Raw genomic sequence first — 23616 nt, 5'->3', positions numbered from 1 at the left:
GAAAAAAGGAAAACACGGGCCAAGGGAAGCAGGGAGCTTAAAGCTCTCAAGAAATAGGGGCTTCCTTGATCTGTTGTTGTTTTTTTTTTTTTTTGGGTGTTGATAATATTTGGGTATTGATGTTTGTGTTTTGGAGATTTTCTTTTTTGTTTTTAGGGATGATGATGTAGGTTTTTGTCTTTCTTAAAGATTGAAGAGGTGGGTTGTAAAGATCTGATGATTGGAATGTAATAGACCTTGCTAATCTCTTTCACGTAAGTCTATGCGAACCCAATTCAAATATACATCACAACCATATAGATGAAAGGGCACAACTGAGCAATAGTTACATTCATCATACAACCATCCATACACTCGCTAAGTTGTGTGCGAACACTCCAAGAACATCATATGAATAATCACTCACAATAGGAAAGGAATTGGAACTTAACATTCACATGCCTTATAAACAACAAAAATTGGATTGTTGCTGTTGAAGGTTTGAGGTCCAAACTACACACGGTTCAAGGAGGGGAAATAGGATATGGGGATAGGGAAATGCTCACTGCATTTACATCAAGGGCAAAGGTCCACTACGACCACTTGATCAGCTACACTAGCCCAAGGTAATCCAACACATAACTTAGAGATGGCAAAAACATATATCCGTTTTCTCACTTGGCTATTCTTATATGTTGTTGAAAGATGCCCACTCAAAACTCATGTGAGTGTCTATATAATTTCAGCACCAATGTAGAAGTAGTCCAAAATGTGTCCATCTCAAAGCCTCTTTTAATGCTAGAGAGCCACTTGGTCCCACGCACTTGAGAGGGACTCCCACTCCATTGGTCCCACAAGTGAACCACCTCCACATGATCCGGCCCTTTGATGATGCCCAAATACACAAAAAATGGGTCCCACATAGCCCAATCCATTTAACTCCATTTGATCTATAATACTAGCTCAATGTTCCTAAAAGGGAACATTACAAATCTCCCCTTCCAGAATTGCTTGCCCCCTAAGCAATTGCAAGAGGAATGGTATTACCATGTTGTTTCGTCGTCCGCGATCAAATAGGAATCTAGATGGTACGTCGGGGTCATGCGCTTGATGTCTTCCATGAGAATGAAGCAAATAGAGGCATCCATGCCGATCAATGTAACGGCCCCAACAATCCCATGTAGATTCCTTATAACAAGGAAGAATTACCAATCGAGCTCCTCTAGACAGCATGCCCATACGATCTCCTTCCATTGAGAGGAATGAGGGAGGTGTGCGCATAACAATATCCCTATCGTGAAGCAGAGTCCGCTTTGGTAAACCATGCACCTCTACCTCCTCTTCATATGAAGGAGCATCAAGGATATGTACCTAAAGACTTGATCCCTCAGAGTCATCCCTGTTATCACTGTCATCCTCAAGGATCTCTTCATCCATGACCTCTAAATCAGCCCCAATAGTCTCAATGTGAATTGGCTTTTGTTGTGTTGGCAAAGGTAGTATTGGTGTTGACGGGCAAGTCACCAAAGTACTCACTTCGCTCTATCTGAGTAATTGGCCGACATGGATGAAGGGCTGACATGTCTATGGTAAGGTTCGTAGAAATAACGCTCTCCAAATTAGGAGGCCCAGTCATTGCCACGAGCTTGTCATCCCTCCTTGAGTGAGCAGCCAACCACACCATAGCTTCGAGTAGGGTACGCTCAAGACGGGTAAAGCGGTTGTCGATAGCGGCGGCGAAGCGTGCAACCAATCGGGCCTCATCATCGTTGTCCTTGGGCCGTCTCCAAATGGACTCCATGGATTCTTTGCAAATCAGTCAACTTATAAAGGATGAGGACCTACTAATAGCTCTAGCTGCCCCACGGTCCACACAAAGAACAGTTGGTATGCAGACTAGAAGACCTTGCTACCCCTTGTAGCAACTCATGTACAGCACTCACCTTTGTATGAACATACAATCACTACTTCAATGACTACTTCTTGATGCCTCATAAACAGCCCAACAAATGGATGTACAGTCCCCTTGAAATAAGGTTCGCACAGCTGCACAATTTTGTGCTTCAACTTGGCATGCTTCACAAACTAGCCAATAAACAGATTGTGTGCAGCCTCATGGGAAGACCTTGATGCAACAATGACCACCTAACAATGCAGTGTGAAGTCCTTCTAACAAATCTGAGTTCCTCACTAATCAACCAACAGCCACTTGGTCTGCAAACCCCTTTGATCTCTCACGGGGCACCCAACAAACAGTTGGCGTGCAGGTTTGAACCTGGAGTGTTTGTTTCTTGAGACATGCAGGTTTGACTTGGCTATGCCCCTTTGTAACATGTTTCACATAGAACTTTCTTCAAACAGCTGGGGGGCATCATGGCTTCAAGCTCATGCAACAAACAGTTGGCCACTTTCACTTGAACTTCTTTTGTTAAAAACCAAGGAAGCGTCTTTGCTAGTGCGTTTCTACAACACAAAAATTACCAAAACCTTAAACTTCTCTTGGGCCTTTCCTCAAACAGTTGGTGGGCGTTGTGGCCGGAGTGATCCGGTCATTCAATGCCGACCACACACAGCTCTGATACCACCGTAATAGACCTTGCTAATCTCTTTCATGTAAGTCTATGCAAACCCAATCATAGAACCCAATTCAAATAAACATCACAACCATATAGATGAAAAGGCACAAGTGAGGAATAGTTACATTCACATGCCTTATAAACAACAAAAATTGGATTGTTGCTGTTGAAGGTTTGAGGTCCAAACTACACATGGTTCATGGAGGGGAAATAGGATATGGGGATAGGGAAATGCTCACTGCATTTACATCAAGGGGAAAGCTCCACTACCACCACTTGATCGGCTACACTAGCCCAAGGTAATCCAACACATAACTTAGAGATGGCAAAAAACATATAACCCTTTTCTCACTTGGCTATTCTTATATGTTGTTGAAAGATGCCCACTCAAAACTCATGTGAGTGTCTATATCATTTCAGCACCAATGTAGAAGTAGTCCAAAATGTGTCCATCTCAAAGCCTCTTTTAATGCTAGAGAGCCACTTGGTCCCACGCACTTGAGAGGGACTCCCACTCCATTGGTCCCACAAGTGAAGCACCTCCACACGATCCGGCCCTTTGATGATGCCCAAATACACAAAAAAGGGGTCCCACATAGCCCAATCCATGCAACTCCATTTGATCCATAATAGTAGCTCAATGTTCCTAAAAAGGAACATTACATGGAACCTCTGTCCTTATTGTGGAAGTGGAAGTGAATTGAGATTATTGGAGTCTGCTTGAGGGATTCTGGGTCCTTCGTTGCTCGAGGAGTTTCCTCTGTTTAATCTCCTCTATTAGGGTTAAAAGGGCATATGACATGGTTTGTTAATGAAATGTTGCTCTTTGTGCTTGGTGGAAGCTTTTAGCGAGTATTGTTGAGTTTAAGGGAGATGACCTGTACTGATATCCGAGAGGTGCTTGAGGAACCCGGGTTCTTCATTGCTCTTGCCCGTGGATGGCTAACCAACGATTGTACTAAAGGAATGTGGATTCCAGAGATCTGAGCGTAGGATTTGGTGATGGTGTAAGTCTTGAATGTTGCTAACAACTGGTTTTCTCTGAATACTGAGGGAATTCGTAGCTCTGTGTTCCATTTGGGAAGTGCAGTGTGGGGCAGCAATTGAAGTTCTTAAGGATTTCTTGACGTAATTCTCTTTTTTTGTTTTTGGCCTTTGGAGGGTAATCCAATGGCGGTCACGATGTATGTAATGGGGCGGGACTACTTGTTCCCAATCTTTGTACATCTTGTATTATGAATATATTTGTCAATTTTCAAAAAAAAAAAATTATGTCTTTTAGCTTTGCTTCTTTTTTTTTGGAATGATATTTTAGCTTTGCTTCTTATAGATCCTATTTTAACTATATATTCTCCAAGTTTAATTTAATTTATTTTAATGATATTTTATTTAAATGTCTTGTGTCTTATCTCATGGTATAGTACAATCAGGTTCGCATCGTGTCCGAAACTTCAGAAAAAGCTGCGCTGTATCTGGTTATCTTAGGTATAGAAAATGTAGGTGCATGAAGCGACATGTGAATATATGCATACTTTCGAGGGGAAAGAATAAGGAACTATACATAGATACATAAACGAAGAATCCAAGGGCACATCCTACCGTATAAACTACATGCATCCTTAGAATCATCTTATATAGATGCACATATATACCTGATTTTAAGTGGGAAAAATAAGGAAGTTGGGCATACATTATACAGAAAAATAGGAAGGATTGAAGGTACATCCATCCATACACATACATGTATAGACAGAGAGAAGTGATGCGCATGCATGAATACACTTTCAGAGGAAACAAATGAAAAACCTTCTGCCATACCATGCATAGATCTATTTGTTTTAATGATGGAATAAATCTACCATGCATAGATATTTGGGACTTAGAATTTGAATCCTACCACTAACATATGTTCTCTAGACCACTCCAAACCTGAACCGATTGGGAACTAACTTGCACTTGCCCTACTCTTGCTCCATTGTTATTCCTTGCTCTGCTCCTGGCATTTAAGCTTTTGAACACAATTCATATGAATTGACACAAATTGGAATATTACCATTCAAAAAAAGATACAAATTGGAAAAAAAGTTGGTCCTGGTTGTTCAGGAGCTAACTTACCAAGCAAAAAATGTTAAAATGAGATCATTTGCCATCCAAGCTCTTTTGGGTTGTTTGATTTTGTAAACGATGTGGCATGTTTTTTGTGATACACTTTATCAGCAACAAGATAAGTGGGATTCTTCTTTACAGATACATACTGTTTCTATTGATGGAGATTGAAAAGTAGAGGAAGGAGAAGAAAAGATGCAGAGAGAGGATGAGAGGAGAGAGATATTTTGGGGAAATGTGAGGTAGGATTTGAGAAACCCACCTCCGAACCTCCTCCAAGGGGAAAAACCACCTTAATGCAAATGTCCCCCCCCCCCTTCTCAAGCCGCACTTAATTTTATAACATAAGTTTATAAATCTAATATTTTACGATTAAAAAATTGAGATTTACATATTTTATCGCTCAATAAACCCATTTGGCTTGGGCTTCGCAGTATAAACCCATTTCCATCCAACTATATGCTTGCCATATCCCTAGTCTGATTTTTTTTTCTGATGTCTGCATCTCCTCAATCATGGCTTCTTTCTACTATGGATGAGCTACGGCATCTGAAACTTTAGTCGGAATGGACACTGAGGCAATAGAGGAAGGAAGCGCGCAGTATGAAGGAGATAAAGACTCAGAGTCATAGCAAACAAAGTTAGATATAGGTATGGTTTTGAATTTCCATTGGAACCGACATGGAATGATCAGAATATTTCTATTTTCATCCCTAACGAAATATTAACGAAACTGAAACACATATCAAAGACAAAATCGTAGGTGCATTACTTTCAAAAAAAAAAATTCGTAAGTGCATTAGTAGTATACTATATCAGTACGTATTACATAAATACATTTATATGAAGAGGAAATGATGAATTGAATGTGAAATGTGGTATATATATATTTTTTTCAAAATTGACATATTTCATTAATAATAAGATAGCAATCGGGACCAGTAGTCCCATTCTGCATTACAAAATATTAATGCGGACTGGGTCGACATGCCAACACCAGTCCAAAAGATAAGCGAGACATTATCATTGGTTTATAATCATCCCTACTTTTACAAAAAATCTGTATTCTTTGCATCATCTTCCAACCACCAAGAATGTACCATTATGTGAGAGAAGCCACCACTCAATAGCTGGCCAACAACCTAAAACCTTGAAAGCATCGACTGGCAAGACAGGGGTATAAATGGAATTGCCCCCTTTGAGGTCCACCCCTCCAAACTCCTGCCCCCTAAGAACAACCTAGCTAAAAACCAGACAAAACGGAGCAAGAGAAAATCTCTAAGTCCATTGCAAACAGAAACTAAATTGTAGGTATGTAGCCTGTCGATACTGTTCAGTAAAGTCCTAGGGGGAGCATTCGTCCAATCCTTAAGCTCGAAAGTGGAACTTTTGATTCACATAAAATGTCCAGAAGCCAATAAATCCACGCTAACCTATCATAAAGACAGTCCAGTCTCACTGGGTTGGGATCATATTTTCGTTCTACTAACTCCTCTCAATTTCATATTTCCCAATCGTCTCTACTCCATTCCTTCTCCTTTTCCTCTAATCCTTCCCTGTTCTCTCCTTCTCTTCTTGATCCTTCACAATTTTGGATGATTCACCCACCTTTGCTCTATCTGTTCTATCTTCAACGATTCTAGATTGCAATCCGAAGAACATCTCCCTGGTCTTGTCAAGATTCTCCCGATACGAAAACCCAAGTGCATCTCCCATTTCTAAGAATTTATTAAAGCTCTCCATTTCGGGATGGCCAGGAATGTCAACAGTTGGCTATAATGAAAGGCCTTTACCCTCATCACTATTATCTTTAAACTGCTTTATTCGCTGAGTATCTTCCGTTACTGGGATCCCTTGTACACGATTATGATCAGATTCCAGAGATTGACGACTAATTTCCAGGCAGGAAATTGCAGATTGCTTTTCCTCCTCCCATAGGCGCCTTCAAGTTTGCCTCTCCTTATCCAATAACTTAATAAAGATGTGCAGGTTGTGAAGGGGGGTATGAAGTTCCTCCTCACTGTTCAAGGAAGACTGAGAGGGAGATGTCCCTAAATTTCGAGCGCTTGCTGCCTGTTCTTTTACCCACTGTTTCTTCAAAGGGGAGAGCAAAACCTCAGCTGGAGTAGGCGATTCCTTCCTAGCCAACTTTTCATAGTACTTAAGATTTTTCAGAAGCTCTAAATCTTCATTAACCAGGGGTACTATCCCCAATAGCTGTGTTACTAGGGACATCAGAGTGTTGGCTGTTAGACATACTTGGAATAGGCGAATTTTGAAGGGATCGAAAGTATCGAAGACTATCGGAGCCACGTTTCTTTTTCCTAATTTCCTTTTTTCTGTACAGGCTCTTTAATCTTTCGATTGAGAACGGATAACCCTCCACGTGTCGCCAAAAAACAAGCGTCTTTCCCAAGCCCTTTCCTGAGTTTGCCTTTTCCGGAATGAGTGCCTTTCACCTCATCACGTTTCCCAACCATAAGTCAACAGCCTCTTTTCTACGCGCTTTCCTTTTGTTACCACGTGGAGGCACCAACAGTGAATTCCTTGCAGATGGAGGACCCACAAGGCCTGCAACCCTAGCCTCCCTACTTTCTGACGAAAACAGGACAGCCTCAGGGGGGACAGGTGGGTAGGTGGGGAATTCAAAATTTGAATTGGGGACCACCACCAGAACAGACCCACCTCCAGTGGCCTCTGTCACCTTTTCCGGTGAAAAAACAGCCGCCTGTGATCCTATATCATCAGGAATTTGGACAGATCCCTCAAAAAGTGGCAAATTATCTGTACTACTAACCTCGCCCACCACCGACAATGCCAGAGTATTTATACTGTCCTCAGAGACCACCTTAACTCCCACTGAAAAAATATTATAGTCCACCTTTAAATTAATAAACTGGGGAATTGATTTCCACAAAGGGGATATAACCAAGGCGGAGGTCAAAGCTTGACAGTGAGAATGGTTATCAAAAAGTTGGGTTTCGAGAACCTGGCCCAAATGTGACCCCAGGATCTCAATCGTGGTACCAGACCACGCATGAAGAGGGATATCATAAAACCTCAGCCGAACAGGCCTGGCACCCGTATTGTAAGCAGGGAACCAGGGCCGAAGGAAAGAAAGATACCCTCCGAAAGCCTCACCTCCCCGACGGAGGATGGAGGTGGCCTGAAATTCAGAGTCAAAACGGAATAAAATGTCCACTGTACTAATGTCGAAAGGCTTATCCAACTCTGGAAGGCCTCAGAAATGTTTAGCCCATGCCCAAACGTCTTCCAAAAGCCAGGGGTCAGATTTTAAAGTTCCAATAAGACAACTCTTAAGGTTTTTATTTCTATCTTCCACCACAGAGCCTGGAACCTCCAAACATTGGTCATTGACACTACAATCTGCAGCTTGAAGCTTTTTGGGTCTCAAGGCTAACGTAGAGTTTTCTTTATGTCGTGGTCCCGAACACTTCCTGCACGAGGTGCGCGAACCAAAGTTTCTATAGCTGCATTTTGTGCACATCCAATCACTCACATTCGATACTGGTCTTCGATTGACTTCCACTGCTCCTCGGCCAGGAGCTTTTCTAGCTCCAAAATCCAACCTTCTCCCCCTAGTATCCTACTCTTCCAAACTCCCCAGAGAGCCAGCGTGTGCACGCTGTGGGGGCGAGTGGGACCAAGGAGGTCTGTCCACACCAGATCCTTGCCCAAAAGAGAATAACAGTCTTCTGCAGCAGAGATTAAAAATCCCGAGGGAATCAAAAACTTCCATGGAAGAATAACCTCCATCTAAGCATGATAGATAAGATTCTGAAAGCCGCTCAAGGTTTGCACCACAGGTACAGAGGAAGTCCGACGAATGAGGTCCATCTGGGGGATGTTTCGACGACTCCTAAAGCCCTCCCAGATAGTCATGGCCGCTTTTCACGTGCAGATGCGATATTTGCCTCTGCAATTTTGCCCATTCACCACAGGAAGGAGGAAGAAGATAGGAGACGACGCAATCATGTATTGAAATGTGGTATATAATATATATAAATATTTATTTGAATATCACTCACACATGTCACTTGGTGTTCGATGCTATTTTTTTTTCAAGATGACATATTTTATTGATACTATAATAATTACAAAGGGGACCAGAGGTCCCGCTTACATTACATAGTATCGGAAAAGGCTGACAAGGCTATACCCTGAATCAGACCGTAGATTTACCCTTCAATCGAACAGGAACTTTCCCCAACCTTCTCAAACAAAAAAAACCTTGTAGTAAATTAATTCAACCTACAACCCTCATTTTCCCCCCATCACCAGGGAAATACAGGGAACCAAAGACCTAATTTCTAAAGTAATTCCAAATTCATTGGGGACATTACTATAGCCCACCTCAATCGGGTCCCCAGCCTACTAACTAACCCAAAACTTCCAACCGAAGATCAGAACCAAAACCACCTCCTAAAAACTAAGGGGAGCATTTACCAAGGTCGTGAAGAAGACTTTGTAGAAAGGACGTCGGTAAATTTGAAATTTGAATCCCCTACGGGAGCCAACGGCATGCCGGTCGAAGAGGTCCGACCCACCAAAAGGCATTGCACCGGCGAGGAAAAATTTTCATCTGCGAGTTCAACCCCAATAGTATAGGTTTGGTCTTGAATTCTAAGAATAACATCAGAGATAGGGAAGATCCCTCGGGGGGCTAAAATTTTAGCCGATACAAAACTCATACAATTTCGGTGGTATCCTTCCATTTTGGATTCTACTACCTCGCCGAAGAGACTCCCTAAAGCCTCCACCGTAGAAACAGCCCAGGCATGCAAGGGAATGCCAAAGAAGCGAACCCAGAGAGCTTCCTTACCTTGAACAAAATTTCTTGTCCAAGGGGAAAGAGACAGCATATGCTTGTCCAGGGCCACAGAGCCTTTTGCAAGGATTTGTAGGGCTTGAGATTCATATTCGAACACAAAAACGACTTCATTCTGCGACAACAAGGACGGACAATGAAGGGATGGGATTTCCCAGCACTCTTGAGCCCATTTCCAGAGATCCTGAAGGGTTTTGAGGTGGTTTAACTTTTTCCCTATCAAGCAAGCTTTTAGGGAGCCCACTTGCACATCCACTTCCCAACCCGAGATGGATAGTGGTGGAAGCCCTGGATTATGGAGACGAGAAATTTTACTTGAGTCCGGCCATAGGTCAACCTCACCTCCAAGGGATACCTCCTTAGGTGTAGAGCGAGGAACCCATTTAGAGGGGATTCTGGTCCTACGGCACCAACGACACCCATCCCGCCACCTAAAATTTACATATTTAACAGGGAGAGCAGAACCAAGCACCGGATTTAAGGTCTCGATTATGATGTCCCAACAACTTCCTTTCCTTTCCACAAGATGTGCGGGATGAGAAAGAGAGGAGCATCTTGGCCTGTGGGCCTCTTCTACAGTTACGCCGCCAACCAAAGTTGTGATAGCGGCACCGCGAGCACTGCCAATCCTCCTCCCTTCTAGCCTCCATTCTCCCCTGTATTCCTACACCTTTGGTGTTCGATGTTATTAAAACATTATGGATGGTTGTCTTGCTAATATGACAGTTTCTAGGTTTGGATTTGTGATTTTTTAACATTTTTTGAAGTTCATATTAAAATTCTATCATTTGCATATGTTTTCATATGTTTCCGTGATATTATAGGCATGGTTTGAAATTTCGGTTTCGGTATAGGTTTCAACTGTGGCAGAAACCGATATTTCGGCCGAAATATTGAAATTTTTGGAAAAATAAAAGTAATTACATTTTCCTGAAATTTCCGAAATTTTCGAAATTTCGTACGAAATCTGGACCGACACCGAAACTGGTACTTTTGGTGTTGGTCGGTCCGGACCGACATATGAAATTTCGATGTGTCAGCCGAAATTTAAAACCATGGTTATAGGATTACCACCGAAATTTCCAACCGCAACTGAAACGTTTCCGTTTACGTGGCGGCTGAAACCGAAATTGAAATGAAAATTTAGAACCATGGAGGTATGTCAAGAGATGAAGGTGGAGCCGAAGATAAAGGAGGAATGATACCTAAATCCAAGGCCTTCGAGGGATGATGTCATTTGAATGGGTGGTCAATCCATCTCTCTTCTTTCTCCGAGTGTAGACTTAAAGCGATGGAGGAGTATCTCTGGAAGACATATCAATTTTAGTAACAAGAGGTAGAGGAACATCGTTCACCATAGAGGTGGGGGGTGAGAAACTCTTTCTAACTGACGAAAAATACGGAATTTCCTCCTGAAATGTCATGGGTACCCTTTATGGGAATGAGAGTATCCCATGAAGATACATTTGAATTAGTGGTCAATCCATCTCTCTTCTTTATCCGAGTGTAGACCTGAAGCAATGGAGTAGTATCTCTGGAAGACACATCAATTTCAGTAACAAGAGGTAGAGGACCATCGTTCACCATAGAGTTCCCAACTTATCTTTGCCCTTAACAAGAATACGGACAAAACAAATGAAGCTAAAAACTTAAGGTTTGATAACAAATAAGGAGGATCAAGGCTTACGAATTTGAAGAGGAGATCTCCGATTGAGGAGCCGCAAAAGCATACAATTGATGAGATCGAACGCAGTAAGAATAACTCCATCCCAATAAGAACTAGGTACATTCATGCCTAGAAGTAAACATCTAGTGACTTCAAGCAGATGAAGGTCGTTTTTTTTTTTTGAATGGTAAATTCATATAGCTATAATTATGCAATACATATTGATATAGTGTGCCACTAATGCACTTATGATTTTGGTTTTGATGTGTGCTTCAGTTTCGGGTATCGTTTCAATGGGAATAGTAACTGAAACATTTCGGTCATTTCGTGTTAGTTTCGGTGGAAATTTAAAACCATGAGCGGCACTAAACTCTCTCATTGAAGCCAACCCGAAACTCTAAACCGTCAACCCGAACCCGACCCAACCTGACTCAACCCAATGGAGACTAACCCGATCCCACCCCAAAAATAAATATCTCAACCCGAACTCGACCCGATTTCCAAATTCAGGTCGGGTTGATCCAGTTATAGTGACATCTTGCTGTCAATCATGCTTGAAGTGGTGATTGCATCTCTTTCCCCTATAGATTTTATGTTCTTGTCAGAATATGTGGGATCCAACGGTTAGATTGGGTTAAGATCTCACCGTTAGATCATCTTGGAGGTAGATTAGGTAAGTAGGGTAAACGAGGCAACTAGATAAATTAGGCAAGTGGATTAGAAGAGGCAAGCAATAGAGATTAGGAAAGTAGATTTGATCAGGTAGATTTGATTAGGATTATTTCCTTCTGGAATTATCTTGATTCCATTCCATGTTTATCATGTAAGTGCTCTATATAAGCACACATTGATCCTCTTGTAAATGCATCCAGGTTTAGTGAAATCTCTAGAATTTATCATGGTATCAAAGCATTAGATCCTACTAGGGCTTGAGCACAACATACGTGAGTCTCCATCCTCCGGCGGGCGGGTGTTCTAACCGTCCGTCGGTGGCCATCACTCCCCATCACGATCACCACGGCAAGCCTACTTATGAATCCGGCCAAATCCGTCTGTACTGATGGATGGTCTATCACTATTTGCTGTTCACCATGCTTGTCTATGCCCTTCTTTCTTACACCTTTTTCTGCCAGTTATCATCACATCCAATGAGATATTTTAGTCATATTCCTTGCCTCTTTAATGCAAAGGTCTTCTTCGGTGAATTGTTGTTGAGAATAGAAAAGCAGGGTAGTCTTATTCCTTGCCTTTATCTGTGTCTTTTCTTATGCCTCAAATTTGATAATGGCACACATTTTCATTCATGCCTAAAAAACACTCCCATATTTGATATTTTCACCTCATTATTCTCTTGGAAATCACCACCTCACCTTATCTAAGACCCCCAGATTTGATGCTTACACCCGCAGTTTCTAAATCCGTAACATTCCCAGGCTTGTTAGAATGTTACTAATTTTTGCCGCCATCATCTATCGTTCGTTGTCGCTCATCTTATTTTCTTTTTCTTTCGAACCCTTATTTCTCAAATCTTCTCCTATTTCAGTTGAGGTACCTTTCTTTAGGTGCGTGCCTGAAATATTGACTCATTTCAGTTGAGGTGCTTCATTTATTTTGAAGTGCGTGCCTGAAGGAGGATTTTTAGTTCATGAGGATCGGTATTCAAAGCGGACCCATGCTATCTTGCCCATCGAGGCTCATTCCCATTCCGGCATTGGTCCATTGTGACCAATTTCTTGCCCATTCCGACATTGGTCCATAGTGACCCATTTCTACTCGCCCATCGAGGCTTGAGTATCATCTAGCCCCATTGAGGCTATGATCTATTGGCTTTTAAGCCCTCTTCGTGACACATCAACAAGCGGCATCTTCTTCGCAACCATCATCAATGATCATTGGCGGCAACATCAGTCTTCATCAGAGGATCTTCATCATAGACTTTTGGAAGTGTGCATCAAATCGATTGATTTTGATTACATTTGTAATTTGGGAAATTCTATTGTATTGGGAATTTATTTTTAATTCTTGTCAAACGTATATCGATTTTCAATCCATATACGTTTGAGGGGGCATGTTAGAATATGTGGGATCCAACGGTTAGATTGGGTTAAGATCTCACTGTTAGATCATCTTGTAAGTAGATTAGGTAAGTTGGTTAAACGAGGCAACTAGATAAATTAGGCAAGTGGATTAGAAGAGGCAAGCAATAGAGATTAGGAAAGTAGATTTGATTTAGGTAGATTTGATTAGGATTATTTCCTTCTAGAATTATCTTGATTCCATTCCATGTTTATCATGTAAGTGCTCTATATAAGCACACATTGATCCTCTTGTAAATGCATCCAGGTTTAGTGAAATCTCTAGAATTTATCAGTTCTAAAAAACAAAACTGAAAAATAGTAAAAAAAATTAAAAATTGCAGGGTTATGATGCGGGTCAGGTTTTCCGACACCTCAACCTGACCGCACCTCAACCCAAACCCAAACCCGACTCAAACACAACCCAACCCGTGATTTTTTCGGGTTGAACCCAATGGGTTCAGATTGAACCGGTCCCGAGTTGCACCTCTAAATCAGACCACATGTGCATGTTGGGCCTGGGTTGCAGACTAACTGCCATCAAACTTACGCTTGAGAATAAACTCAATCAGTGGTTTCCATTTCCCAGTATCACTCTCGTTGCCGGCTACTTCCAGAACCACAAGCAGAAGAACGCCCATGAAACCTAAGACCTTTAATCCCACCGCCACTATGAAAGTATTTTTATCTTTCTTAAAATCCTAGTGTTCTATTCTATTCAACAACTCAGCTCAATTTCCTTTTTATGTCACTCTAGTACATACATGGTGGACTTGCTCTCTTTTTTAAAGAAAATCTTTCATTACTCGCCCTATGGATTGTGGGTATATCAGAAAATATGAAGTTAAGATATAGGAAAAACAGTGTGTGTTAGAGCGTATCAACTGCAACGGTCGGAAGCTTTAAATAAATACTTTTGAAATTACAAACTATTATTTGCTGGTTTTGACCAGTTCATTTCTATTGCACAGGATACCTGTTTCAACACAGATCCATCTGGAAAGCTAGTCTCAAACTCAAATGCATTCATAAAACAATATCTAAATGACCCAATTATATGTATTTAAACATCACTTTTTGTAGAGTATCTGATTTGGATCAACAAGTGTACACATCATTATTTGGAGTTTTGCAACGCAAACAGGAAAATTAACGGTAGGATATATTCATTTACTGATATACTGAAAGCGAATGCAAGTAAATATATAATCCAACAAAAACAAAATACCTGCTTGCTCTGTGTCGAAGTTCTTCTTTGGCCGCCTCAATGCTTCGTAACTTTGACACAAATTCACCTCCGGCTGGACATTACGAAGTCGGGCACTCATTCTGGTAACAGTTGCCAGTTGAACAATGGGAGCAGGTGGGCAACTTAAAACACCCATTTTGTCAGGTATACTCACGGGCCCCCCTTGTGCAGCAATCTTGTCACAGAATGTTACAAGTGCGGGGTCCATCTGTGACAGCATTCCTTGCACCTAAAAGAAACAATTTATGGAAAAGAAAAAATAAGAAAAAGGAAAAGGAAAACACAAGAAACAAAAGATGGATACAGAAATATATACAGTAAAACAGTTTCTTAAAGTCATCAAGAGTAAACAAGAAAAAGGCATACTGCATCTCGAAGTTCATAAGCTCTGCTAACGATCCTAGCACCATTGTAGTCATCTCCATTATAAGCCTGTAAATTAGCACAAAGAGAAGCATCAGAAAACTACATGATGAAGCATTTTATTTTTTATCTACTCTTAACCATGGATTTAAATTTCAGTTTCGGTCCCTACCGAAACTGAATTTGTTTTTCAAATTTCGGTCATTTCAGATGAAATTTTTACAATTTCGGTCAAAATGACCAAATTTCGGCGGAAATGCAAACTGAAATCCGAAATTTTCAGATTTCGGACCCAACCGAAATCCAAATTTTGGATTTCAGCCGAAATTTAAAACCATGCTCTTAACATTGTAGTGACCTGGTTCTGATTCAAGTCCACTATACATCTCGGATTCTTTATTTATGCATTTTCACAAAGCTAAAGTTACAAAAGAATAAGGAAAATTTAATGGAACAGTCAGAATAGATATAAATGTAATTATAGCCATAGGAAAAATAACACCTTTGCATTGTCAACAAGGAGATTGATATCTTGCAGAAATGCGGAACATGTAGGATACTGTCCGCAGTCTACACGCTGCAACAGTGTTGCAACGTCCACGGGATTCTGAATAATTGAACGATAATTGGGTGCATCCTCATCCATGACTGGATAATGAAACACGCTGAAACGTTTATCATATAAAATCCTGAAAAAAAGAAAAAGAAAATAAGGTGTGAAACAACTAAATATCCACACAACTTGATATGCTTTCTTTCTTTATTTGTCTACCATGCATGAAAACCCCAGTTCGTAAAGAATAAGATGGTATTAGGCATTTTTTTTCCTCAAAAAAAACATTCTTTCTTTACTTATCTACCATGCATGAAAACCCAAGTTCGAAAGAATAAGATAGTATTAGGCATTCTTTTTCCTGTTCTTTTTCCTCAAAAGATTGTTTTTTTTTTCTTTCAGAGAAGCGAGATGTAGTAGCTAATTATCTAAATAACTGAAGTACCCCATTTTTCTGGAAATGATCTGGGTTCAAAAAAAAAAAAAAAAAACTTGTGATATAGAGGTACCAACCTTAGTTTTATGTGTTAACGTTCCCGTCCCAAAAACATTAAAAAAAACAACTAACTTCTTTTTGATAAGGGTCTGTTAGTTACGGGTTTAACAAATGAAGGTGCAACAGTTTACAGTGCTATACTTTTTTGCTGTAAAAATTGTATGCCCAGTTTTGTTTTCAACTGCTCATTTGCACTCAATAAAATCAGGTGTAAAACAACAGGCATTTCTTTTGTGCATCTCACTGAATGGGTAAGAGAACGAAATTGAAGTCATATGCAGATGAAAAACCTTTAAAATCACGACCGAGCTAATTTCTCAAATCCATATCGGAAAATATCCAAAAAAGAAGATTTTTGACAGCACTATAACGAATATTGAACCATTATGGCAGAGAAAACCTCTTCAAAAATCACAAATCAAGCTCCAACCTCTATAAAATAGAACCGGAAATGATCTAAACTAGAACCAGAAACGGAAGAGAGAGAGAGAGAGAGAGAGAGAGAGAGAGAGAGAGAGAGAGAGAAATTTCTCAAAAGTCAAAACCCTAACCCTCATCCTCCATCTCTCATTAATGGAGTCCAAACCTCTTCAAAAAGCACAATTCAAGCTCCAACCTCTTTAAATAGAACCAGAAATGATCTAAACTAGAACCAGAAATGGAGAGAGAGAGAGAGAGAGAGGGAAATTCTCAAAACCCTAACCCTAGCCTTCCATCTCCTCTCGTTAATTGAGTCCAAGATTCTTTTCGAAGTTTCTCAGAAGCCATTGCTTCTGCTTCTGATTTCTCTGCAGCTACTGAAATCAAAGGTTTTGAAGTGTCTGTGCAGATATCCGAAGAGAAGAAAGTTCTTCCCGAAGAGCTCTTGAAGAGCATTGTGTTCTTGGAGTGCAAATCGCCGGTCTAAGACGATTTGCAGGAGCAGAGTGTAAGGAAGAAGGGAAGAGTCTGCAAAAGATATGGTTGAGCTCGATGGAAAAAATATCCCCAGAATTTTTATCTACCTTTTCAGAAGCAAATTTTTATGATTCTCATGTTAAAAAGCCACATTTGCCGACATTTTTTCTGATCGAAAATTTGCACTTACGCCTGATGGGATTGAAATGAACAGCTAAAAATTCCTGTTAGGCATAAAAATATGTTTTATGTGCATTTTAACTCAAAACAAACAGACCTAAACAGAAAGCACATGACTAACAAAAAATTTGTTTTACGGGAGTATCTCATGACTAAATCATTTCAAAACCGACACAATAATGGATTTTCGCGAATAATAAACATGCAAATTAAAATAAATGACGCGAACACCCACTGACATATGAGCAAAAAGTAACTTTGCCATAGAAAACAGTCAAGCCCACAGCATGTTGGAAATGCAATGCAGATAGAGAAAAATAGTAAATGCAATTTATTTCTTCATGAAAATTAATAGTGGGGTTTTCATTAAGGCATATGAGAAGGAAGACTGCCTGACCGGTTGCAAACATCCCGAAGGCACATTCGAAGCCGGCGAAGGGCGTGCTGCTCGGCTTCAGCCTTGGCTTTTAATTCTGAAGCTTTTGGGCCATTCATGGGTTTTGGTGCCTTCGGAAGTTCCGGAAGAGCACTTGGTTCTTTCGATTGGCTTGTCATCCCTTCAGATGGAATAGAGAAAACAGCTTCAACCATATGCTCAAAAAACATTAGCCGGTCCTCGGTACTTGGTTTCTCCAGTTGGTAACTGACATAGACGGTAATATTTGATATTTAGAATGAAAAATCAAGCCTGAAAATTTTCAATGCTATGGGGAATGGGTAGTTGTATGCATAAATAGAAAGAATTCATAACCTATAATTATAAGAGCGGACCCTCGGCACTACCAAGATATACTTGTTAAAGATTTTGAGGAAAGAGCCAAGGCACTTCTGTACTCAAGAGCACTTGAGCCAGACATTGAGACTTGCCATGACACAAAGGCACTTTCATGTTTATTAATTACGATCATCAAAATAATACATTTTCAGAAAAATAAACTACAACTAACTATATCCAGAATTCCCAACCCCACAGTTTATGTGTACTTTCATGTTTATCCCAACAGTTTATTAATAAAGATCATCAAAATAATATATTTTCTAGAAGATAAACTAAAACTAACTATATCCATAATTCCCAAACCTACAACCAAGTTATGCTAACATAATAATCAGTAATCATTCAAGGCTTAGTAATCCAATCAAATAGTCAAAAACCCTGGTGAGTCAACTTAATGCAGCATGGCCCCATGATGACAATCCCAGATAGAGGGGTTTCTGTAGGAAAAAGAAATTGAGATCGTTCTTGGTTTCATTTGATGTATTTGAACATTGCTCTTCTTGGTTAAGAGGGTCTATCAGTTGATTGGTTTATAAGTTAATAACAATTTACAAAAATTGAATTGAGTACGGATTTCACGGTAATTAAGGTATTTTCTAATATTACTAGAGTTAGAGTTGAATCAGATATAAAAATTCCTTCTATGGTCGTGCAAAAGATTATTTGGCGTGTTCCTTCTCTCGCAAATATTCGATGCTTTTGGGAAGTTTTTTCCCAAATACCATCTCTTTAAACATAGGTTGTTGTGTCTTTCTTCGCTAATACAATATCTTGATAGAATTGTAATTATTGGTTTGCATCAAGTTGGTATCAATGCAGGTCCATCCATTGTGCCCTGGTATCAAATCTTCCAGGCTGCATAAGGTGCTTGTGGCCAAGGTGGTTGCAATGGTTATCCTGCAACACAAAAGGATATTCTGCAACACAAAAAGCAATTCACTATATAAAAAATATGGAGATGGGTCAATTAATGAAGGTGGTGACATGTTAAGCAATAGATTCGAGGTAGGCAGCAGAGAACTTCAAGGCCGACTTTGGTTGAGCAAGCAAACAACATCTCCCAAGCGAATTCAACCAGACCTTAGATGAGACTGACGATCGATCTACCCAGTTGAATTATGATCAGAAGGGAATCAGGCTCAACGAACAGAGTTCATACTTTAGAACAAGCCCAAAATACCAAAGCCAAATCAACGTACTCAAATTGTGATTTCCCTCGTGTAATGCGAGGAATATTGTTGCAAAACGATTAGTTTGTGCCCAAAAGGGTGATCAAAATTATGGTATTACTATTAATAACATGGCAGAAAATTTTGACCATCTAGTTCATGATGGAATTTTGGGAGACAGTAAATGGCCTTTGACAGATGCAATGCAAGAAAATAATGGCATTAAACAGAATGAAGAGAGGCGGGTTTCCAATAGAGAAGATTGTGTGCCTTTCAAAACGTAAAATGGAAATTAATTGACCAGTGAGGACAATTGAATGGGCATGTTACGGGCATGGTTTAAAATTTTGACCAAAATCCGAAATTTCGGACCAAAATTTTCGATTTCGGTCAAGAGACCGAATCTGAAACTACCTGAAACCGAAATTTTGGCCAGAATCCCAAATTTCGGCCAACATTTCTGAAATTTACTTTTTTTCGAACACAAGTTTGAAATTTGTTTTTTTTTAACGAATATTGGCCGAAATTTCGGTTTCGGCTATGTCCGAAACCGAAATCAAAATTTTAAACCTTCATTACGGGGGGGGGGGGGGGGGGGGGTCACATGGAGGATCAGAACTCAGAACAATAAAACCATGCTTGTTTCAATTGTTAGCTTCTATATATTGCAACTCAAGCTCAAAATAGATGTTGAAAGGTCTGCTTATGCATTTATGGAGGACCATGTGGTGGATCATAACTAAGAACAATAAAACCCATGCTTGTTTCAATTTTTTGCTTCTATCTATTGCAACTCAACCTCACAATATATCTGCCTATGCATTTTCAATTGCTTGTTCAAAGGTCTGCCTATGTTTCACTTGCTAGTTCAAAGGTCTGCCTATGCATTTTCACAATATATCTTCAGGTCTTGATAGCAGTCTAGAACAAAAAACTCAGGAAGTATCTCAAATGTCTGAAGTAACATATTCTAATTACATCCAAAACTCAAGTGTCCACACCATCACTTAAGTTTCAAAGAATACGGGAAGAATGCATATGAAGACATGCAGCATGCATACAAGACATGTTGAATTTCAACTTAGGGTGAATGCATCATCGTTTGTCTAAAAAAGCTTAAGAAACAGGTAGTAAACAGCACCAAGGTTTAAAATTTCAGTTTCGGAATCGGTTTCGGCGTCAGCCAAAATTCGGTAAAAAAAATTCAGAAAAATATAAATTCTGGTTAAAGAAATTTTAAAATTAAATTTGGTCAAAATTCGGCCGAAATCTTGGACCAACACCGATTCAAGGTACTTTCAGTGTCGGTCCAGGCCAAAATCCAAAAATTTTGCCCTTCCATTTGATTAGCAGTGATTTGTTCCATATAAAAAATTTTCAATCACCAGACAACTATCTTTCAAGCAGACGTTTAAAGAAGTATAGTACAATGTACATGTAAGGATACGAAAGCAATCATTGTCACAAAAAGAGAATGCATAATAAGAAACGGAGGGCAATTCCTATTATCTGAAAGGTGCACACAGTAATATAAATATTACTAGAAATGTTAAAGCATACACATTGCGGGGAGCAAATACTGAAGAAATCTCCTCATCTAGTTCATCAAATGGCACTGATGACGTTCCAAGTAATAATATAGGGAAGTCAGACGGCAAATCCTCCAAAAGACTCAACAGGACTGCCTTAAGCTGCTCATGAGCCTGTCATTATATTAAAACAGTAGTGAAGAAAAAAAATCAGAGATATTAATGGTCTCTGTTGAATGTATCAGTACCAGATACAAATAGATTATGCAATATCGAAGTGGGTACTCACAGTGTCCCACCAAAGCTGGAATTGAGGTAAGTAAAGTACAGATGGAGTGGTTCTACGCGCTTCACCAAATATATGTACCAATGCCTCCTCTGGTGTCTTTGCACTTAGATCAGAAAGCAGAGATGGAAGCCCAAGAGAATGAACAGGAAATTTCTCCAGCTCATGTAAAACAGCAGGGCCAACATGGTCCTGTTAAACTAAAGCAGTAAGTAAAATTTTTAGATTGTGGCTCGTTATGACCTAGGTTTTAAATTTCGGTTACTGGCCGAACCGAAATGTCGGCCGAAATTCGGGAAAAAAAAAGGCATTACATTATTATGCCAAAATTTCGGAAAAATAGTAAATCTGTGAAAAAAATCATTTTCCCGAAATTTCCAAAATTTTGGCTGAAATTTGGGATTTCCGAAATTTCAGGTTCTTGCGATTTTGGTTTCTGTCCCAACAGAAATCCGAAATTTCGGCCAAAATTTAAAACCTTGGTTACGAAAATAAATTTCCCCATAAAAAAGTTTTTGAGAAAATTACCAGACCAACACCTTCAGGACCACATAGCAAAAGCCGAGGACGATACACAAGGGGAACTGCAGAACCATAGGAAAACACAGGGCGTTTGGTCACATCTGAAGCTGCGAGCAAAGGAAAGATTTCTGATATATGATTCATGATTTTCTTTAGATGTCTCTGTAAACATGGAGCAACTACTAAAGACAATGGCCGTGAGTGCACAATAGACCCTCTATGAGCGGCAGGAGTAATTGTGGACATGGCTTCAAGGAAATGATATTTTTCAACCATAACTGAATCGACATCTATAACAAACTTTTCATCACTAGTGTAAACTTGAGGATATTTTTCACGGAAAGCTCGTATGGCGGCTTCGGTGCACAGAGCTTTTAAATCAGCTCCGCAATATCCGACGCAATTTGCTGCAAGCTCCATCTTTAGCTCTTTTGATGGGGGTTCCTTCCATTTCCGAGTGTGAATGTCTAATATTTCGGCACGTGCTTCACAACCAGGTAAAGGAAAATTAAATTCACGATCAAACCGACCAGGACGTCGCAAAGCTCCATCAATGGCATCAATCCTATTGGTGGCTCCGATCAATACAACTTGTCCACGAGAATCAAGACCGTCCATTAAAGCAAGCAAAGTTGACACAATAGAATTGTGAATCTGTTCTTGCTTGCTAGACCTAACAGGAGCAAGGCCATCTATCTCATCGAAAAAAATAATGGATGGTTGATTCCTTTGTGCTTCTTCGAAAAGCAATTTTAGTTGCCTTTCTGCTTCACCAACCCATTTGCTGAGAACATCAGCTCCCTTACGCATGTAAAAACTGACCTTTTGACCAGCCTTTGATGCGGCACAAGCTAATGCCCTAGCAATCAGTGTTTTTCCTGTGCCAGGAGGACCACACAACAAGACCCCCCTTGGAGGAGTGATGTGATAATTTGCAAAGAAATCTGGATAGAGTAAAGGGAAAAATACCATTTCCTTTAATGCATCTATGTACTCTGAGAGTCCTCCTATGTCATCAAAACTTACACTTTCATCGACCTGTAACGGTTGAATATCAGCCCCTCCCTTGGAACTAGGTCCAGCAGTTTGAATACCTGTAGTCAGAGAGGCAAAAGCATCACCTTGGTGGCCCCAGCCAGATGCGGCAACATTCAATCCCCAAGCTGTGGTCCCATGCATGTCTAATCCGCCAAAAAGCCATGGGGGTCCACTTCTATTCCCCCCTCGGGTTGAGGGAATACCGGGACCTTGGTCCAGCTCATCCACGAGAAGAGAGTCATCAGAATCTTCAGTTCTTGCTAAGCGATGTCTCTTATGGACTCGAGAACCACCCTTCCTTACATCCCTGCTGTTTTTTACACCCATTCCTTGATGCAGTACCCTACGAGGAGACCGCTGCCTCTGTGTTCCTTCTTTCGGCGGATAAAATCTGTGAACCTCTGAACGATCCCGGAGATCATATCGCCTCCGTCCATCCTGTTCCTCTTCACCATCCTCATCATCCCCATCTTCTTCTCCTTCATCCCCACCCTCCTCCTCCTCCTCCTCCTCCCCCTCACCATCACCTTCGCCTTCAACCTCGTCCTCACCTTCACCCTCGTCCTCACCCTCAACCTCAACCGCATCCCCCTCAATGTCATCTCCATGTTCTGTTTCATCTTGGACACCCTGTTCTTCAGAGGTACCCGGGCCATTATCATATTGATATGATTTTCCTTTTGCCAGAGTTGTAGACCGTCGAGGCCGTAACCCTTCACGACGAGGAAGAGATTTATTATCTGGGATCTTTTTACGCCATTCAATCTTATTTTTAGAATGATACCTGGGTCTCTGCAACAACAAAAAAATGCCCTTTAATTTCAAAGAATTGATTAAATCATAATACAGTATGAGGACTTTCAAGCTTCTAGCTCCTTAAAACCACGCCACTAACTAACCTCCATAAACATTCCATGCTTGTCAGAGTATAAAATCTCACCATTAGGTCGTCATCGTCTGATTCAGAACTGTCTGTATCATAATCTTCCAGATTGATAGAAATCCTCCTCTTTCTGGTAGAACGCCGAAGGTTTGCGGCAACTGACTGTAAAGAAAAAGATGACAAATTATAAAGGGCTTAGAAAAGTGCTTCATATATTATAGAAAAAAGAACTAAATTAGTTTTGGGTCCATGTTGGGTGTTCCAAACACTTGTACAAGTCATATGCATGTTATCTGATATTGGTAATGATGAGACAGTACAAGTGCCATGGAAACTGAAATAACATGAAGAAAATAAATGTTCCAGAGAACAATAATAGTGAATGGAGAATCCCGAAATATAAAATACAATGAGGATTTCTT

At 40.3% G+C, this 23616-nt stretch overlaps 1 protein-coding gene across 1 annotated transcript in view; it reads right to left on the bottom strand.

The window, feature by feature from the left end:
• The window catches only part of LOC143860654 (ATPase family AAA domain-containing protein At1g05910-like), a 36107-nt gene that overhangs the window by 9441 nt on the left and 3050 nt on the right, over nt 1-23616 (bottom strand). Inside the window, exons 3-10 of the mRNA XM_077371410.1 lie at nt 23252-23356; nt 21280-23103; nt 20755-20943; nt 20497-20639; nt 17387-17632; nt 15366-15552; nt 14867-14932; nt 14480-14729 (exon numbers count right to left, since the gene is read on the bottom strand). Of these exons, the coding sequence (XP_077227525.1) occupies nt 14480-14729; nt 14867-14932; nt 15366-15552; nt 17387-17632; nt 20497-20639; nt 20755-20943; nt 21280-23103; nt 23252-23356 (3010 nt within the window). The remainder of the gene's footprint in view (nt 1-14479; nt 14730-14866; nt 14933-15365; nt 15553-17386; nt 17633-20496; nt 20640-20754; nt 20944-21279; nt 23104-23251; nt 23357-23616) is intronic.

The sequence above is a fragment of the Tasmannia lanceolata genome, unplaced genomic scaffold (genome assembly GCF_043159265.1).
Source record: "Tasmannia lanceolata isolate RefF3 unplaced genomic scaffold, GAP_Taslan_0.1 ptg000037l, whole genome shotgun sequence".
Classification (NCBI taxonomy): domain Eukaryota; kingdom Viridiplantae; phylum Streptophyta; class Magnoliopsida; order Canellales; family Winteraceae; genus Tasmannia; species Tasmannia lanceolata.
This window is presented reverse-complemented; position numbering and strand designations above follow the sequence as displayed.